This window comes from Hordeum vulgare, chromosome 7H (assembly GCF_904849725.1).
Source record: "Hordeum vulgare subsp. vulgare chromosome 7H, MorexV3_pseudomolecules_assembly, whole genome shotgun sequence".
In the NCBI taxonomy this organism is placed as follows: domain Eukaryota; kingdom Viridiplantae; phylum Streptophyta; class Magnoliopsida; order Poales; family Poaceae; genus Hordeum; species Hordeum vulgare.
Window position 1 is genome coordinate 519,739,030 of NC_058524.1, and position 19,047 is coordinate 519,758,076.

Below are 19,047 nucleotides of genomic sequence, written 5' to 3' on the forward strand. Positions count from 1 at the left end.
GATGGGTTGGATGAGATCTATCATGTAATCGAGTTAGTTTTGACGGGGATTGGTCCCTAGTATCCACTATGTTCTGAGATTGATGTTGCTACTACTTTGCCATGCTTAATGCTTGTCACTAGGGCCCGAGTGCCATGATTTCAGATCTGAACCTATTATGTTCTCGTCAATATATGTGTGTTCTTGATCCTATCTTGCAAGTTGTAGTCACCTACTATGTGTTATGACCCAGCAACCCCGGAGTGACAATAGCCGGAACCACTCCCGGAGATGACCATAGTATGAGGAGTTCATGTATTCACTAAGTGCTAATGCTTTGTTCTGGTTCTCTATTAAAAGGAGAACCTTAATATCCCGTAGTTTCCATTAGGACCCCGCTGCCACGGGAGGGATGAACAATAGATGTCATGCAAGTTCTTTTCCCTAAGCACGTATGACTACATACGGAATACATGCCTACATTACATTGACGAACTGGAGCTAGTTACATATCTCTCCGTGTTATAACTGTTGCATGATGAATACCATCCGGCATAATTATCCATCACCGATCCAATGCCTACGAGTTTTTCCTACTAGTCCTTGCTACGTTACTTTGCTCCTACTGTTGTCACTGTTGCTACAGTTACTCTCTCGCTACTGCTGTCACTGCTGCTACTGTTACTCTATCGCTATTGTTGTCGTTGCTGCTACTGTTACTCTGTTGCTACTGTTGCCATCACAGTACTCTGCTACTGATACTTTTCTGCAGATACTAAGTCTTTCACATGTGGTTTAATTGACAACTCAACTGCTAATACTTGAGAATATCCTTTGGCTTCCCCTTGTGTCGAATCAATAAATTTGGGTTGAATACTCTACCCTCGAAAATTGTTGCGATCCCCTATACTTGTGGGTTATCAACCGGTACCCGACCAGTCCATGGCACGATACAACCTTCGACAACCAGTGTGAGCTAAAATCTGATCGGATCCGTTCCTAATCCGGTTGTCGAATGCGCTGAAATCTGGCGGTCGGGGTTGGACAGCTCGGGCATTGAGGAAAGTGGGTTGCAACTAGGGAAGGGGTGCTGGGCTCACTGACTATGCTGGACAACGCACGACTGGGAAAAATGACGGTGACGACTAGGAACGAAAGGGGGTGGAGGCGAAGGGTGCGACTGGAGAGGGAGGGAAGGGGTGGAATAGAAAAAGAGCTACATGTATCTCCGACGAACAGAGCAGGGAAGGACATGGGCACGCGCTAGATGTGTGTCCATTCGATTGCAAATGTGATTCAAAATTAGGTCGACAATCGGTCCAAAAAGACTAAAAGAAAACATTGATCCATTTGCTATTGTTAGGAGTTAAAGTAATTATGATAATTAGGGAATAATCCTCCCTTGTACAGAACCGCTTCGTGCGGTTCCTAGCCAACCGACGCGACGGTTTTTCCCACGACCCCCACGACGAACGCATCCGTTTGTGGCGACGGTTTCGTATGTATTTAATCCTCACAGATCATCAATGAAAGATATAGTTCAATCAAATCATTCTAAACACGTTATCAGCCCGTAACTCTACCGAGAACAGAGCAAAGGCAAAACAACTCCGGCGAGAGTCGTCGGGAAAAGAAGAAAGAAGGGAGGAAAGGAGAAGGTAAGAGGATGCCTCGTGGTCTCCTATCCTTCTTCCTGCGCCTCGTTCTTGACGGCGGTCGACGTTGACAGAGCCGTCGCCGTCGCCATGGTGTTGGCGGACTTCGCCGCCACAACCGCCACGCCCGCGATCTTCACCGGTTCGGAGGCCGCCGAAATGGTTTCCGCCGCCGTGCACCACGTCTTCGGACTTCCCCACGGTGCTGGGACCTCCGATGCTTCGCGTGAACCGGCCATGCCAGCGGCGGCGCCGCTCCCGACCTGGATTCTTGCCGGACCGGCTGCTTCGAACCTGTACGCGGACGAAGTAATGGAGCATGTGGACGGAGCAATGGGCGTCGACGCCGTTGAGCCAGAACTTGCCGCGCCCCCACCACCACATCCATGCCCAGTGCATGGATGGGGGCCATGCTCGACCCCGTCGTCGTATCCTCCACTGGACTACGAGGTCCAGGAGGAGGTCGAGCCCGCGACACCTTCGCTGCCCGCGGAGCCCGCACAGCCGGACTCGCCGCGCCTTCCATCACCGACTCTGGCGCACGAGATAGCGGCCATTGGGGCTTCTGCACCAAGCTTCGGGTTGAGGATGCACCTGCCCTCGCCGGTTGGTGCACGCGCCATGAACGTGGACACCGGCGCTTCTTTGTCGAGCACGAGCCTCAGGATGCGCCTCCCTACGCCAATTGTTGTGCATGAGGACATCTTCGACAACGAAGCTGGCAACTCCTCTGGCCCATCAGCGCCCCGCCGCTGGCACATAGTGTCGCGCGCCGTGCTGCAGCATGCCGGCCATCGGCCGGGACGATGGAGCCCGGTGAATCTTGGGCTTGCCAATGGACACTCCAACGGCGTTGCGCCAGTGGCGCACCTTCCTGGAGGAACTTCTTTAGAGGAGGAGGATGTTGTGCCGGGGCCTGCTGCACCGAGGCCTTCGACCTCGCTCGGTGAAGCATTGACTGGTGATATAGGTTGGTGGTGGTGGTGCTAATGGCTGCATGCAGTGTATAAGGTGCTAGTGGAGAAGACGATGGGAATGATGGATGCGTTCTTATCCTTCCACCAGCATACACTGACTGTGGACAGCCACACCTTATCCATCCACCACTCACCAGTACATACATGCTTGTGCATGTCCACCACGTGCAACAGTCCACCGTCCTAGCAGGGACTAGTGCGCTTCATACAGGCTTGTCAGCCATGAGCCATCCCACTAGGCCTAGTTGGCTAGTTGGGCATGCAATAATAAAAAAACAAAAAAAAGGGTGGCTTGGCCACGGTAGTAGGCTGCTCTATTTTGACCTATTGCCATTTGTTTCGTTTTCTTTTCTGATTAGCTTTTAGCTTTTTCAGTTTTTGTACATATGTGTTTGTTAGTATTTTCTAACATAGTATTATGTAATATCTGCTTATTTTGTTTCAACATGTGTATGGATGCAATTTTTAATTGCTACATGTTGATTATGCTTGAAAATTATCTGACTACTTTCAGTTTTTGCACATATCTTATTGATTGCATCTAATGCAATGTATGCTTTGTTCACGACTGTGAGGTCTACACCACATGGTGATTACCTTCAAAGTGTTTTAAATGACACAAGGTTGTACAAAGTACCATGAGATTAAGGTCTGCACTACTTGGTAGTGATTTCCTCGAAGCAAAAAATGAAAGCACACATATTATGGCATGAAAATCGCCATACGAGTGTCTACGCCACTTTGTGGTGATTACCTCTATGTGTTCTACAAAACAAAGATCTACGCCATTTCATGGTGATTATCTTTTGTAGATAGTCATATTTTGGGTCGTTTAGGATTTTCCTAGACCTTTTATGTATAAATCAAGCATTTCATTTTACACACAATTAATTTACATAAGGGTAAATTAATGTGCATGATATTTTCATGCAGGATATGGCTGACATATCTAAGAAGGAATTTGCTGAGCTTGCCATGGATGGCAGAAATTATCTGACCTGGGCCATGGATGTCAAGATCAACTTGGCGGCCAGGAATCTGATCAGCACTATAACCACTCCTACTCAAGGAGCTCCTGCTATCGCAGATACGGCAAAGTATGCTTCTTTGCACTTCATTCGGCACCACCTTGATCCTGCTCTGAAAGAAGAGTACATGATGGAGGAAAGTCCTCTATCACTGTGGAACTCTTTAAAAGAGCGTTATGATCAACAAAGGTCGGTAATGTTACATGAAGCACAAAGAGAATGGGCACTTATCCGTTTTCAGGATTTTAAGTCCGTTGCAGCATACAATTCTGTCATGCATCAAATCAACTCTAAGTTGAGATTCTGCAACAACGTAGTCTCGGATGCGGATCTCATTGAAAAGACACTCTCTACTTTCCATCCTAATATGAGGATTCTTGCTGAACAACACCGTCATAAGAAATACAAGAAGCATTCTGAGTTGATATATGCACTTCTTCAGGCAGAAAAGCACAGTGAAATTCTCGATAAGAATAATTTGTCCCGTCCCACGGAAACACTTCCGCTGCCTGAAGCACATTTCAATTCTCAGAATACTCAAAAATCTCGTGGTCCCAAAAGGAACCATAGGAAGATAAAAGGAAAGTGGAGACGCAATGAGAATCAGAATAGCGGTGGAGTCCAAAAGAGCAAGAATCATTTTAAGAAAAATGATAAGGGTAGCAGCTCTCAAGCTTGCTATAGATGTGGTTGTACTACTCATCATGCAAGGAAGTGTACAACTTCTAAGCATTTGGTGACGATGTATCAGCAATCGATTGGCAAGGGCAAGAATGCTCAAGGGAACCAGTACGAAGCTCACTTCACTGGTCCAATGATTGAAAGTTCTCAAGACGTTCATCTCAACGCAGTTCACAACAACATGGAGAACCAAGATCAGGCTCAGCAAAAGGAAGGACCGCCACTTAATGTTGATGACATGTTGGTGGATTTCACTTCTACTAATGACATATATGGAGATATGCTTTGGTCTTCCAATAATGTCATAAGTGTTGTGATGATGTCCTTAGTTATATTGTGTGTTGTAAAATAATTATGTCCTGAGACATATGGTATTGTAATAATTATGTCTTTAAACATAATGTATTATAATTTGTAAGCAGACATACATAGTATGTAATGTATGTGTTAATTCTATATGAGATTGGATAAATAATGAATTTTATTCTTTTACTCTATAGAAAACTTCAAGAAACAATCCAATGGAGGAGGAAATTTGTTTAGTGGACAGTGGTGCCTCTAACACAATTCTACAGGAGGTTAAATACTTCCAAAGTCTCAAAAAGAGTAAGGGAAGTGTTATGACAATTGGTGGTCATGACACGGTAATTGTTGGTTCTGGTCAAGCCACATTTACCCTCCCGAATGGTACAAAACTTGAAATCCAGGAGGCTTTATTGTATCCGGATTCAACTCGTACCCTGTTGAGTTTTAAGGATATCCGTATGAATGACTACCACATTGAAACTCATGAAGCCAATGCGGTTGAAAGCCTACTCATAACTCAGTAGAAGGGATCCGACAAGGAAACCCTTGAGAGGCTGCCTGCTCTATCTTCTGGACTGTATTACACAAACATCAAGCCAGAGCAACATTTGGCATACAAAATAATTTTTCAGAATCTTGACAAGTTCAAGATATGGCATGATCACCTGGGTCATCCTGGTGTGGGGATGATGAGAAAAATTATTGACGGTTCAATTGGACACAACATATTGGTTGCTAATTTCCCCAAATCCTCGGATTTCGTATGCACTGCATGTGCAACTAGGAAATTAATCACAAGACCTTCATATCTGAAGATCAAGAATGAACCACTTAATTTTCTTGAACGCATTCAAGGAGATATATGTGGTCCAATTCAACCGTTATCGGGACTATTTAGATATTTTATGGTGCTCATTGATGCTTCAACAAGATGGTCTAATGTGTGTCTATTATCAACAAGGAACCATGCTTTTGCAAAGCTGATTGCTCAAATCATTAAACTGAGGGCAAATCATCCTGAACACAGGATAAAATCCATCATAATGGATAATGTTGCTGAATTTAGTTCACGAGCATTCAATGATTACTGCCTAGCCTTGGGCATAACTGTGGAGCATTCTGTACCATATGTACACACACAAATGGCCTTGCGGAATCACTTATCAAGAGGATCAAGTTGATAGCAAGACCACTCCTACAGAATTGTAATCTTCCAACTTCTTGTTGGGGACATGCGGTATTGCATGCCGCAGAGTTGATACAAATTCGACCAACTTCATATCATACAGCCTCCCCGCTGCAGTTAGTACGTGGAAATCAACCAAGTATTTCCCATCTTCGAAGATTCGATTGCACTGTGTACGTACCGATATCACCACCTTAGCGTACATCGATGGGTCCACATAGAAAAATGGGGATCTATGTGAGGTACAATTCTCCGTCGATTATAAAGTACCTAGAGCCTCTGACAAGGGACCTATTTACAGCCCCGTACGCTGATTGTATCTTCCATGAGGACAATTTTCCGGCATTAGGGGGAGAAAAGAACCACAAAGAATGCCAGGAAATATATTGGAATGTTAAGGGGATCCAATCGTTAGATCCACGTACGAATGAATCTGAACTAGAAGTTCAGAAGATTATTAATTTGCAAAATATTGCAAATAATCTGCCAGATGCATTTACTGATTATAAAGGTGTCACTAAATCCCATGTTCCCGCTATGAATGTTCCAGAGAGAGTTGAGATATCTCATAAGACCACTCAACCGCCCAAGATGGGGAGAAAACTGGATAAAAAGGACAGGGCTTCTCAGAAGCGTCCGTGGGAAGTGAGGATCCCTTCAATTGTAAATGTAGTTCAACCACGAGTTGATATTCAACCTAGTGTTGAAAGACACCTAAAAGATGTTATGCATCCAGGACCCAGCACAACTGTGCACACAAATATTGCTGCTGGGACATCGGTACACCTTGACTCGATTGTTGTGGGAAATCACAATGATTCAGAAGGAATTGATGAGATTTCCATCAACCATGTTGAATCAGGAGAATCATTCAACAGAAAGACTACAAATGTCGACATATTTTTCGCCTCAAAGATTGCAGATGACCTGGCATTGGACCGTGAACCTAAGTTCATGGCAGAGTGTATGAAACGCTCAGACTGGTCCAATTGGAAGGTTGCAATAGAGGACGAATTGCGCTCGCTTGCCAAGAGAGGGGTATTTACTACAGTAATACCTAATCCTCCTAATGTTTTCCCCGTGGGGGCAAAATGGGTTTTTCTTCGTAAAAGGAACGAAAACAATGAGGTGGTGAGATATAAAGCGAGGCTTGTATCACAAGGGTTTACACAGAGACCCGGCATCGATTATGATGAAACATATTCTCCTGTGATGAGTGGAATCACGTACCGATACTTGATATCACTGGCAGTGCAAATGAATTTGTATATCCAATTGATGGATGTTGTGACTGCATATTTATATGGGTCACTTAAGACGGATATCTATATGAAAGTTCCCGAGGGACTGGAGATTCCGGGTCCGAAAGCTAACCGCAACATGTATTGCGTAAAGCTACTGAAGTCGTTATACAGCTTGAAACAGTCGGGTAGAATGTGGTATAACCGACTAAGTGAGTTCCTTTTGGAGAAGGGTTACTCAAACAACAATGATTGCCCATGTGTTTTCATCAAGAAATCCAGCGATGGATTTTGTATAATTTTCGTGTATATTGATGACTTGAACATCATTGGGACTACACGTGAAATACATGAGGCAAGTAATCATCTCAAGACGGAATTTGAAATGAAAGATTTGGGTAAAACCAAATTTTGTCTTGGTTTGCAACTTGAACATTTTTCTTCGGGAATACTTGTTCATCGGTCTGCTTACATCCAAAAGTTACTGGAAAAGTTCAATATGGATAAATCATACCCATCAAAAACACCTATGGTACTCAGGTCGCTTGACAGAGACAAGGACCCATTTAGGCCTAAGGGTGATGATGAAGAGATATTGGGACCAGAGTTTCCATATGTTAGTGCCATTGGTACATTAATGTATCTAGCAAACTGCACTAGACCTGATATGGCATTTGCAGTTAATTTACTGGCTAGATACAACGCATCACCAACAAAAAGGCATTGGGTTGGTGTGAAGAATATTTTCAGATATCTTCAAGGCACCAAAGATCTTGGTTTATTCTATCAGAAAAATCAAGAGAGAACCACGGTGGGGTATTGCGATGATGGATACTTATCAGATCCCCATGATGCCAGATCGCAGACTGGTTTTGTCTTCTTACATGGGGGTACGGCCTTTTCTTGGAAGTCAACAAAGCAAACCTTAGTGGCAATGTCCACCGATCATTCTGAGATAATTGCTTTGTTCAAAGCATCACGTGAATGTGTATGGCTTCGCAGAATGATGAACTTTGTCCAAAGTTCAAGTGGGATTGGTTCGGTAAAATCACCCACTATTATCTACGAAGATAATGCTGCTTGCATTGCACAAATGCGAACAGGTTATATTAAGGGCAATATTACAAAGCATATTTCTCCTAAATTATTTTATCCCCATGATCTGCAAGAGAAGGGGGAGATAAGTATTTTGCAAACGAAGTCATGCGATAATCTCGCTGATCTATTTACTAAGTTTTTACCAAGTTCTTTATTCCATAAGTATGTAAATGGAATTGGTATGAGACGACTTCGAGACTTGCAAAATTCAGGGGAAGAAATCTCCAAGGATATAACCTGTTAAGATTATGAGATCTTTTATATTGCATTCTTTTTCTTTGTGAGTTTTCCACATGGTTTCTCATGAAAGGTTTTTAATGAGGCAATATCAATGCAAGCATGAACGATATATGTCATTTTCTCTTTATTTTTCCCACTAGGTTTTAGAAGGAGTTTTTCATGACATATTGTATTTTTTCTTCTCAATTTTTCCCACGGTGTTTTGGAGAAGAATATTTCAAATATGATCGGTCGCAAGGACAAGCGAGGATTAGGGGGGGTGTTAGGATTTAAACTAATTATGATAATAGGGAATAATCCTCCCTTGTACAGAACCGCTTCATGCGGTTCCTAGCCAACCGACGCGACGGTTTTTTCCACGACCCCCACGAACGGATGCATCCGTTCGTGGCGGTATCATATGTATTTAATCTTCACATGTCATCAATGAAAGAGATAGTTCAATCAAATCATTCTAAACAGCTATCACTTTGTTGGACAGCCGTTTCTGTCCGTTTATGCCAAACGGACGAGGCCGGGCCTTGGAGTTGGTGCAGTAGGATCGCGGTCCGGTGCCTTTCTTCCGCCCAGCTTTTCTCCCCACGCACCTCGGATTCGATTCGCGTCGCACTCGCGCCTTCGTCATTTCTTCTCCCCGCGTGCCAGCCTCGCTACGGGCTACGGCTACGTCCGTCCACGCGACGCAGCGGCGTCAGAGATTCAGAGGAGAAGGAGGCGCGGCAACGGCCTGGCGACTGGCGAGGCGAGCGACGGGACCGAGAAAGTAAAGCGGGCACGGACTTTGGGGCTCGATCGAGGTGATCCGTTTGTGCTGCTGCCCGTTCACGTACTGTACACAGGTGGTAGGTCGGCCCGGCCGCATGTCGTCGTGAGCGTCAGTGACGGAGCGAGGCTGCTGATCACTGTGGCTGCCCTGCCTCCGGATTTGGCAAGGATCCTTTTGGGGGCCGCGCGCCCATGTCTGCGTTTACCGCCTGTCTCGCATCGCGACCGGCGGCGACTGTGTCCCTACCCGCATGTTGGGTCACGTCTTTTCACGCCCGTGTCTGTGTCGTTGGCCGTCAAATGTAAATAAGCTTGGACCGCGCACCGCGCAACGACAGAGGAGCGAAGGTTTATGGTGTATCTGGATCCATGGGTTAGAGTTAAAGTTTGTTAGATTAAACCAAACTAACCTTAAAGCATCTAAACAGAAGGGTTAGAGTTGGTTAGATGCATCTAATCAATTTAAAAAAGCTAACCACCCAAGAGGTGCTTATTTGGGTTAGAGTTAGATGGGATCCAGAAAAAGTTATTTTTTTCCACTACCTTCACCACATTAAATCCTAGTTAAAGGTGTCAAATGATTAAAAAAATGCTTTTATTAACAATCTAACCCTATCATTTAAACACATTTTCGATTAGAGTTAGTTTAAAGTTAGTTCAGGATTAGAATGTAACTCCAACCGAGTTAGAGTATCCAAACAGAGCCTACATCTGGCTGTCACGACGGGCTTGCCCTTTACAGCGTCTGCTTTGGACGGAATTTCATGCAGAACCGTTGAATTTAACGGAGATCCTCTACGATATGACTCTTGCCGTTGGCACGCGCCACTGTGGGCTGTAAGTACTTTGAAAGTTGGGCTTGGCGGGCTGCCGAGCCACCTCGTTAATCCCGCTAAATCAGGTTTTCTTGGAGGAAAAATAAACGTCGCCCGGAGAACAACGACATGACCATCCGGCAAGAGAAGAGACCCGGCGTAGAGTAAGCAGGGTGGGTGGCTCTTGAAGGTGTTAGTACCTCACAAACTGTGTTTTTTGATCAACTAGCAAAAGAGCCCAAGCGTTGCAACGGAAGAAAAAATACCACACGCTCTGAACGCAATATATTTTCACATGGCATCACATTTGTATTGCCGACGATGGCTTTAGTGCTCACACAATGAAAAGGCGTTTGAATATACAGTCACTCGAAATAAGATGAGAAATATGTTGTTTCTCCCCCACGAGGTTTTTCAAAGGTGTGCATGTGTTGTTAACGATGTTTTCTTTCCTCTCAATTTGGTTTTAATTTAATGGATGTTTATTGCAATTCGTATCGTCACCGGAAAGAGAGAGAAAAAAGGACCGTGCACTATAGATTAAGTTTGCACCAAAAATAATATTTAAGAAGTATTCAACAGCTAAAAATAACATCTTATTTAGATTCTACACATTTTTTAATCAAATTTCATATATAACATGTTAAAATAGGAGTTACGGTTTAAAAGATATGGATAAATTTGCTTTAGATAAAATGTGGATTGATTAACTGAAAAGTTATGGTTTTTTTGTTAAAATACGGAGGGCAGGTTGATTACCTGAAACATCAGGGGGTTTTCAAAAAAATACAAAAAACTATTCGTTTTCTGACTTAAATCCGGACTGCGAGTTGATTACCTGAAGCATCAGGGGGGTTTTTTAAAAAATGAAAAAAAAACGATTCGTTTTTTGACTCAAAACGGACCGCGGGTTGAATACTGAAAAAGCGAAGGATGTTTTTGCAAAATGACCGTGACGGACGACAGAAGCGTTCCGCGCTTTATTATTAGGGAGGGATATAAAAAACATCGCTTCACCCCTGAAAAATCTTAGGGTTGTTCCAGCCAAGAACCGAAACAACGATTTCATCCCGAAATGCAACACACCGTCACCGGACCTATCTGACCCGCAGAACTGCTTGTTTCTTTGGTTGGTTTTTTTTTAGAAAAGGAGGATGACCCCCGGCCTCTGCATCTGGGAGATGCATGCGGCCATTTTATTGATTATTCTCGAGGACCTTACAAAGCAGTACAACAATATGTCTGAATCCGCCATCTTGGCAACCTTTGTCGCTACTCCTATTCATATGATGAAGGGGTGCAAGCTGGACCAAATACCCAGACCTCTCACCTAAGCCTAACATCTAAAGCCGGAGACCCTGACCGAGCCACATACCGGGTCCGGGACACAAACCGATCCGACGCACTCACATGTGTCGTCGCCGCCATCTTCCACTGGTCCATCTTCAGATCAGATTGAGGTACCAGCCTTGGCAGGTGCCTCCGTCATCGACGCCATCATGACGCCAAACGACGACCTCCACCTACGCGAGTCCATCTCCAAGCAACGGACGGAGATCCATGCTAGGATAGGGCCGCACCACCGCCGTCGCCCACCACCCACAAGCGCCACTCAGCCCCAAGGTTCCCAAAGCGGCGCCTTCAAGAAGGGAACGGCACCGTGAGCGCCGCTGCCGCCCAACAAAGTTAAGGCTTTCGCCCGGGAGACCTAGGGGAAGGGGAAGTGAGGGGATCAGTCCATACCGACGCCTCCAAGGAGGGGAACGGCGCCCTCAGGCGTCGCCATCGACGCGGCCGGCCATGGCCGACCAGGGATTTCGCCTGAACTAGATCCCCACCACCACCAGCACCTCCTGTACAAAACCAGCAATCCAAGAAAGCGCGGCCCGACCAGGCTGCCCCGCACGCCGAACAGGGGAGGAGGGGAGAGGCGCCAGATCGCGCGCACCGGCCACCGCAAAAGCCGCCGCAGGACGCCAACGGCCACCGGATCTCGCCGCCCGCGCGGCCGAGACGCCGGATCCACCTCCCTAGCCTGTCGTGCCTCGCCAATGGAGCCGCCACTCCAGATCCGGATCTCCGCATGCAGATGCAGGGCAGCCTAGGCCCCGCCGCCACCATCCTTGGCGCCCCGGGCTTGCTCGGCGGCTGCCTCAGGCGACGACGAGGAAGGGAGGGGGAGGGGGAGGCGGCTAGGGTTGGGAGGGAGACGTGGGAGTTCAATCAAAAACCTACTAACAAATAACACGGTTAGTTCAGATAGTAAGAAAATCTCCTCGAAGGTAGGTTGGCTTGGTGAAGTATGACAGATTATTTGGGCATGAAGGTGGGGAACGTAGGATACTATCAAAAATCCGGAGCAAATTTAGAGGTAGAATACGAGACTGGAGGGACATCATCAAGCGACGACATAATCCTGCGGTAAAAATTCATGCCAGTGCCCTTCTTCAAGAGAAACTTGCAACATAGGAAGAGTTGCCTAGTTCGAAGAAAGGAGTTTGGGTACCTTAATCTAAAACCCATGCCCATTGAGACGATTAGAAGCTCACCACAGATGCATACAGATCAACAAACTTCAGGGAATTACAGTGTTCTGAAAGAAGAAGAAAAATAATGTAACCTGGAAAGTGCAATTTTTGGCCATTACAGTATGTAACTACTGATACCAGGAGATGTCTATATCACAACTTTAGGGTGTAAATGGTGATGATGCACAGGATAGATGCGACTTCATGTTCCAAGCCTTGAGCTCGCGCTCACCTTGGCCCTGAAAGGATGGAGTCTATCTGCAGAGTTGCGGCAATGTTCCCACGAACCGCTCTATTTGCCACCATGAGTTCTAGATTTACCAGGTCCAGATCAAGCTCGGTTTCAACATCCATTGTGCCATCCAGGATTTTGACGGCCTCGGTCATGGAAGGCCGCCGACGGCTGTCAACCTGCAGGCACCACATTGCCAGGTTCATCATGCGTGACACTTCATCCAGATGATATTGCATATCAGTGGATCGCGGGTCGATTAGGTCCAGCAGCTGGTCATTTTTGGCCTTGTCCTGCAGCACGCTGACGAGATGAAGACGTTCTTCAGGCTGTGAGTAATCCAAATTCCTTCGGCCGCAAATAATTTCCGTGATGACAATGCCAAAGCTATAAACATCAACCTTTTCGTTGATAACAGACGTCAGCCACTCTGGAGCTAAGTAACCTGGCGTGCCTCTCAACCGAGTCATGACACTGCTCTGCTCGCGATCTATTAGCTTGGCAAGTCCAAAGTCAGATACCTTAGCAGTGAACTGCTCATCCAAAAGGATATTTTGTGGTTTGATGTCCAGATGAGCTATTGTTTGCCGGCAGTCACTATGAAGATAAGCTAAGCCCTTTGCTACATCAGCTATGATCCTCAATCTGGTCTTCCAATCAAGTGGGGCTTCTTGGTGCTTTTCAAAAATCCACCTATCCAAAGATCCATTTGGCATGTATTCATAGACGAGAAGTCTGTGTGATTTTTCAGCACAAAATCCAATTAGCCTCACCAAATGTACATGGTTGATGGTTCCGATGGTCTGAACCTCGGCTAAAAATTCCATTTCCCCCTGACTCATGCCATCCAATCTCTTCACAGCAACATGCATATCCCCAATCTGCCCTTCAAAAACAGAACCAGATCCTCCTGACCCGATCTTGGTCGAGAAATCTCCAGTTGCTGATTTCAACTTCAGAAAAGAGAATCTTGTTGGTAGCCCTGGCAACTGATTGATGATGTCTTCATATTCTAAAGGTCCCCCTCTTTTTCTTCTCAAAACTACGAGCACTGCACCAATAACTGAAGCAATAAGCGAAGAAGCAACAACTGTGACAATGGCTGTTTTTCCTTTAGATAGCACCGATTTGTGTCTAGCCCCAACCTTAACAAATGCAAGAGAACTAAAGTTACTTGAATAGCTTTGGGCATTTACACTTATCATGGAGAACATGTCAGATGCAACAAAACAGAAACCAGTAGAGGTGTCATACTGCTGGAAGAATGAAGCCTTACACGAACAAGCATTCAAGCATGATAATTTGCACTGCTCTTCGCTTGTTGTCCAATTGTAGACACCGCTGAAGCGAGTGATGTTGGGAAGCGAAAGAAGCCTAGGCTTCTGTGCTGAATCACAGGATAGTGAAACTATTGGCGAGCAGCCACGATTAAGCTCCCTTTGATCAATTAGTTCAAATAATCCGGATTGCCCAATGGCAGCATCAGGGCAGCTGCACTGTCCATTCGAACAAATACCATATCCACCACAAGCTAGAGGATAATCACAAGGATCGGTTATATCAAAAACATCTGAACTCGCCCAACTGTTGTTTGGCATCTGATATAACCTCAGGTGCCCATCGAACTCTAGCCTCACAAACACCGGCCCATCGTTATCCCTGGGCAGCTGGATCTGGTAATCCGGTGCCTCTGTATCCCGGAAACAAGTGAACACCTCGAGACTGCCATCCTTGAGTGCAACATATGCTGACTTGTTTGTCATGACAGTTCCACCAGTGGGGCTCTGATAGTATGCAAGAGGAGTATCAGTTCCTGCAAATGCATACATGCCATCAGGGAGGACAGTAAGATAAAAAATTCCACTGGCCCGATTTTCCATCGAGGTGCTTGCCATGAGCTTCTGCCCCACTTGTAGAACCTGCCCAGTGACAAGTGTGTCAGTTGGGTGATCAAAAGACCTCCAGATCTCCGTATTCACATGATTTAACAGCACCAGATTGCCTGTTCTAGTAAGATTCATGGCAACAACTGACATTTCTGTGGTATTGGTAGACCAAACCTGTGTTCCGTCAGCGTCATAGAGCACCAAGTCGCCAAGTTCAGTAAGTTGGACACTAGCATTCTCTTTGACTGGGTGATCACGGTTGGCAGACCAGACCACCTCCGGCGAATGAAAGTACACTTCAGCATGAAAACTGTAAACACTGACAAACAAGACGGAAAAGATGTAGTCATCACAGGTAGACACAGCCCCTGCACAGAAGAAGCCGCAGGCAAATGAAGGTATGCTATTATAATAGCTGTTAACAGAAGTCATGAAGGCCTCCTTAGGAAGGATGATGCGCAAGGAGAAGTTGTCGTCTGGAGAAATGTTGTGGAGGAGGGAGGGATTATTCCGCCATATGGTGCCAAGCTCAGCATTCAAAGCAAAGGATTTGTTCATGGTAAGTCTGGAAGAAGAATAAGTTAAAGGGAGGAAAAATAGGAGAGTCAAGATCTTTGGAGGATACATGGCTACACCAATAATTCAACTAACAAGGTTGGTTCTATACGACGAACCACGTCGCCCTTTAGGTGCTGCTAGTCTCTCCACACATGCTGGCCTAGGCACCGTGGCGTCGCTGCTATGCTTGCGGTGGGCATGCTTGTACAGGCAGGCAGGAAGAGAGTGAAGGCGATGCGAGCAAGAACAGATAATTTTGGAGGGCTTGAGCAAGGAAAAGACATCGGGAGAGAGAACGCATGTGGGGAACAAATGGTTAGATCATAAGGCTGGTTGAACAAGAGCATTATGGTTCAGATAAAGGGGTTCATGCTAGCTGTTCTATGGTAGCTGTCCATTGTTACATCCACAATTGTTTATTATTGTTGTTGCGACTTGGGAACTTGGGCATGAGTGGTATAAGGTAGCATAGCATACAGATGATAATGACACATGGCCAAGAAAATGAGAACCATGGAGCTTCTCCAAAGACTCCCTGTTTTTCACCTAACTGTCGATTACGAACTACAGTATATTTACATATAAAAATGATACATTTCAAATAAACGGCCCAATCAGAAAAAAAAAACAATTTTCTCCATTGACCAGCCAAAAGTAGGTTCCTTTATTTCTTTAGAATCTCTGGATATGATTAGTAATTTTCTTGAACATGTCTTAGAAATTTTGTTGATCGCATCAGCTGTTGAATCAACAGAATTTCAGAAAAATGTTAGAATAATCATTTTGAAGGTGCGTAAAATAGTGGCATCAAAGTTCCCTAGGAATGTCTCAACAGCATGTACTTCCATAGGAAATGCTCCCTCCGTAAACTAATATAAGAGCGTTTGGATCACTACTTTAGTGATCTAAACATTCTTATATTAGTTTACAGAGGGAGTAAAAGAAGAGACCCGAGCCGAAGGAAATTTCATGAGTGGGGAGCCAACAGATTGCACTGCTATTTACATAAACTTCCAAATAGTTCAGAGAAGAATGGGCACAGACGAGCTAAAAAATGGAGTGAAGCCATCAGGCACCGGCGGTGTCCTTGACCAGCATTCACAGCACCATTCTACTTGTTTGACCACAAGCTAATGAGTGACAGATACAACAGTCTACTTCTAGTAGGAGTAGCGCCTTCAAGGACAACTTGCTAGTATTTTATTAGCTAGAACGGATTACATAAGTGCGCATGCACAACATGTTGTTTGAAGCACTCCGAGTTTTCACTTTTCAGAACTTATAAAAAAACTGTGGATGTAATCATGAATTGCATACCATGTAAAGCTGCAATTTTCATCCAAAACTTTGAACATTTGCAGCTTACAAAAGACAAGAGCTGAACATTTGAAACTGAATCAATATTCGCTTAGCTCTTGCTTTGTGTGTGGACTTATAAGAAACTGTGGATGTAATAATGAATCGCATAACATGTGTGGGGAAACTCTCCACCCCGGTGATCGTTCAAAAAAAAAAGCATACCATGTGAAGCTGCCATTTTGATCCAAAATTTTCAACATTGGCAGCTTACAAAAAAACAAGAGCGCTTGGCTCTTGTTTTTTGTATGCAAGGTACAATTGATCATACTATTGGATGTTTAGCAGGTCGGCATGTTATAGTATTAATTGTATCCATGAATAAAAAGATCTTAGAGAAGTCCAGGGTGTCACATCCTCACCTAGCAAGTTGATGGAATACCACAGTTGAACGGACTAGTTAAACATGTTTTCAGATACTAACTCCTTCAAAATAGACAGCATACTAGAAAGCATCAGTCAAACTTATGAGTATTGCTTTTGGTCAAATACTCCCTCCGTCCCAAAATAAGTGACTCAAAAATGGCTCAGTTTTGTACTAACTTTAGTACAAAGTAGAGTCACTTTTGAGTCACTTATTTTGGGACGGAGGGAGTATAAAGTAATAATCAAGAAGTATACTTCAAAATTACGTAATCTTTAATTTTCTACTAACATGTTCATACGAGATATATATCAGTAAAAGTTATGCCTTGAGACTGTGTCCATGTCCAAAGCGTAATGTATTTTGTAATGGAGTAAATCACTTATCTACAGTAAAGCCGTCATTGTACTAGACCCTCTATTCATTCACAAAGACTGAAAAAACAATGTGACAGAACTTGAGGAGCATGACTCATTCACATCCACCATTCTTTGCAACATATGTCTACTGCAGGTCAGGAAACAGCTGTGGTCCAAGAAAAATGATGTTTCACTTCTTATCCCCTGATCCTTATCCACATAAAGCCTCATCCTTTCTATTGGGCGATTTTGAGTATTTAACCAAAAACTACCACAATTCATGGAACCATGCCTACAAACTACCACTTTATGATTTTGTCCCGAAAACTACCATTTTTTTCCTAATCTGTGACTACAATTCATGGAATCATGCCTACAAACTACCACTTTATGATTTTGTCCCGAAAACTACCATTTTTTTCTTAATCTGTGACTAAAAACTACCAAAATGGTAGTTTGTAGGCATGGTTCCATGAATTGTGGTAGTTTTTGGTTAAATACTCGGCGATTTTCTATAATCTGCAATAGTCCCATTAAGTAACAAAACTGGGCATTTGCTCAAATGGTTGCACATCGCACCAATGCTAATAATGATCACAACAATAGGTCAGTCAGCCTGCCTAACTCTACTAACCTACTGTATCATGTAATTGTTCCATGACACATAGGTATATATCAAGCAATTGAAAATGATTGCTACTAACCACAGACAAACCGCTTAATAAAATGGCTGTGTGCATCTCGTGATGGCTAAAAAAAGTAACCACGAAGCAACGCCCAATTTCAGAAGGGGAAAAAAATGGAGTAGTCATCACCTATCGTTACCAAGCTACCCATGTCATTGCAATGCAGCATTTTTTTTCACACACACAAAAAAAAATCACAGATGGATCTACAGTCCATAAAAGATACTGTACTGTACAGAGAAACAGAAAGATGGCATGAGGAGAGCATAGCGGCACGATAGTTAAACAAGAAGCTGCAGCATTCTCACCTGCGCATTTCGCCGAACAGCTGGTGGGCGCCTACCTCCTAGCGGGCTTGGCTAGGGTGGAGCCGCGGTGGCAACCATTTTACTTGATACCGGCTAGACGCAGGCGCAGGCAACAACAGAGCGCGCTGCCTCCGATGTATGTACGCACAGGTATGTGTTCCGGCCGCCGGAGCCAGCCTCGGATGGCACCCGAGCACTTCGGCGACCGTGGGGCTCCGATCGTTTAGGGCTGGGCGAACCGGCGAAACCAATATATTTCCGTATAAATTAGATAATAAATAATGTCAAAAGAACAAAAAGGACAACAAAGGTCCCATGGTCTAGTGGTTAGGACATTGGACTCTGAATCCAGTAACCCGAGTTCAAGTCTCGGTGGGACCTATTTTTTTTTGTTTCTTTCGTTCATATTATTCTGTTTGTTCACTGTAATTTGCATAAAATGCTTCGAAAGTCTTAATGCTTGTCAGCATTGCATTTTAATCTAATTTTTCAGTGGTCAATTCTTATCTTTTCGCTGCTCTCAGGCTCCACCCATTTGCGCCACTCAACAGCACTTCCAATCCATCAAGAAGGTGCTTTCGTAATGCTCGTCATCATTGCATTTTTATCTTATTTGTTGGCATGGACATCTTTTATCTTTTCTCTCCTCTTAAACTATTCATTTGTGCCACTCGACCGCACTTCCAATCCATCAAGAAGGTGCTTTCGTAATGCTCGTCATCATTGCATTTTTATCTCAATTGTTGGCATGGACACCTTTTATCTTTTCTCTCCTCTCAAACTATCCGTTGGTGCCACT

General features: G+C 44.5%; 2 protein-coding genes and 1 non-coding gene across 4 annotated transcripts; 1 reads left to right on the forward strand and 2 right to left on the reverse strand.

Moving 5' to 3' along the window:
• Positions 1-2,077: 2,077 nt before the first annotated feature.
• LOC123409695 lies at positions 2,078-2,395 on the reverse strand. Its single transcript, XM_045102559.1, has one exon. The coding sequence runs from the start codon at positions 2,393-2,395 to the stop codon at positions 2,078-2,080; it is 318 nt and encodes a 105-aa protein (XP_044958494.1).
• A 10,104-nt stretch (positions 2,396-12,499) lies between these two features.
• LOC123409346 (G-type lectin S-receptor-like serine/threonine-protein kinase SD2-5) lies at positions 12,500-17,038 on the reverse strand. 2 transcript variants are annotated; one of them, XM_045102277.1, is made up of 2 exons: positions 14,792-17,038; positions 12,500-14,650 (listed from the first exon to the last, which is right to left on the reverse strand). In XM_045102277.1, exons 1-2 carry the CDS (start codon positions 15,242-15,244, stop codon positions 12,728-12,730), a joined length of 2,376 nt encoding a protein of 791 aa, XP_044958212.1. In that variant the 5' UTR covers positions 15,245-17,038; the 3' UTR covers positions 12,500-12,727. The 2 variants fall into 2 exon arrangements, with proteins under 2 accessions (XP_044958212.1, XP_044958211.1); XM_045102276.1 differs by having other exon boundaries at positions 12,500-17,038.
• Positions 17,039-18,557: 1,519 nt separating this feature from the next.
• On the forward strand, positions 18,558-18,629 carry TRNAQ-CUG. Its single transcript has one exon. It is a non-coding gene; the product is annotated as a tRNA-Gln (tRNA).
• Positions 18,630-19,047: the final 418 nt, after the last annotated feature.

Bases quoted from the DNA above. Each gene is read 5' to 3' on its own strand.
- LOC123409695 (XM_045102559.1), bottom strand. From the start codon at position 2,395: ATGTGCCAGCGGCGGGGCGCTGATGGGCCAGAGGAGTTGCCAGCTTCG.
- LOC123409346 (XM_045102276.1), bottom strand. From the start codon at position 15,244: ATGTATCCTCCAAAGATCTTGACTCTCCTATTTTTCCTCCCTTTAACT.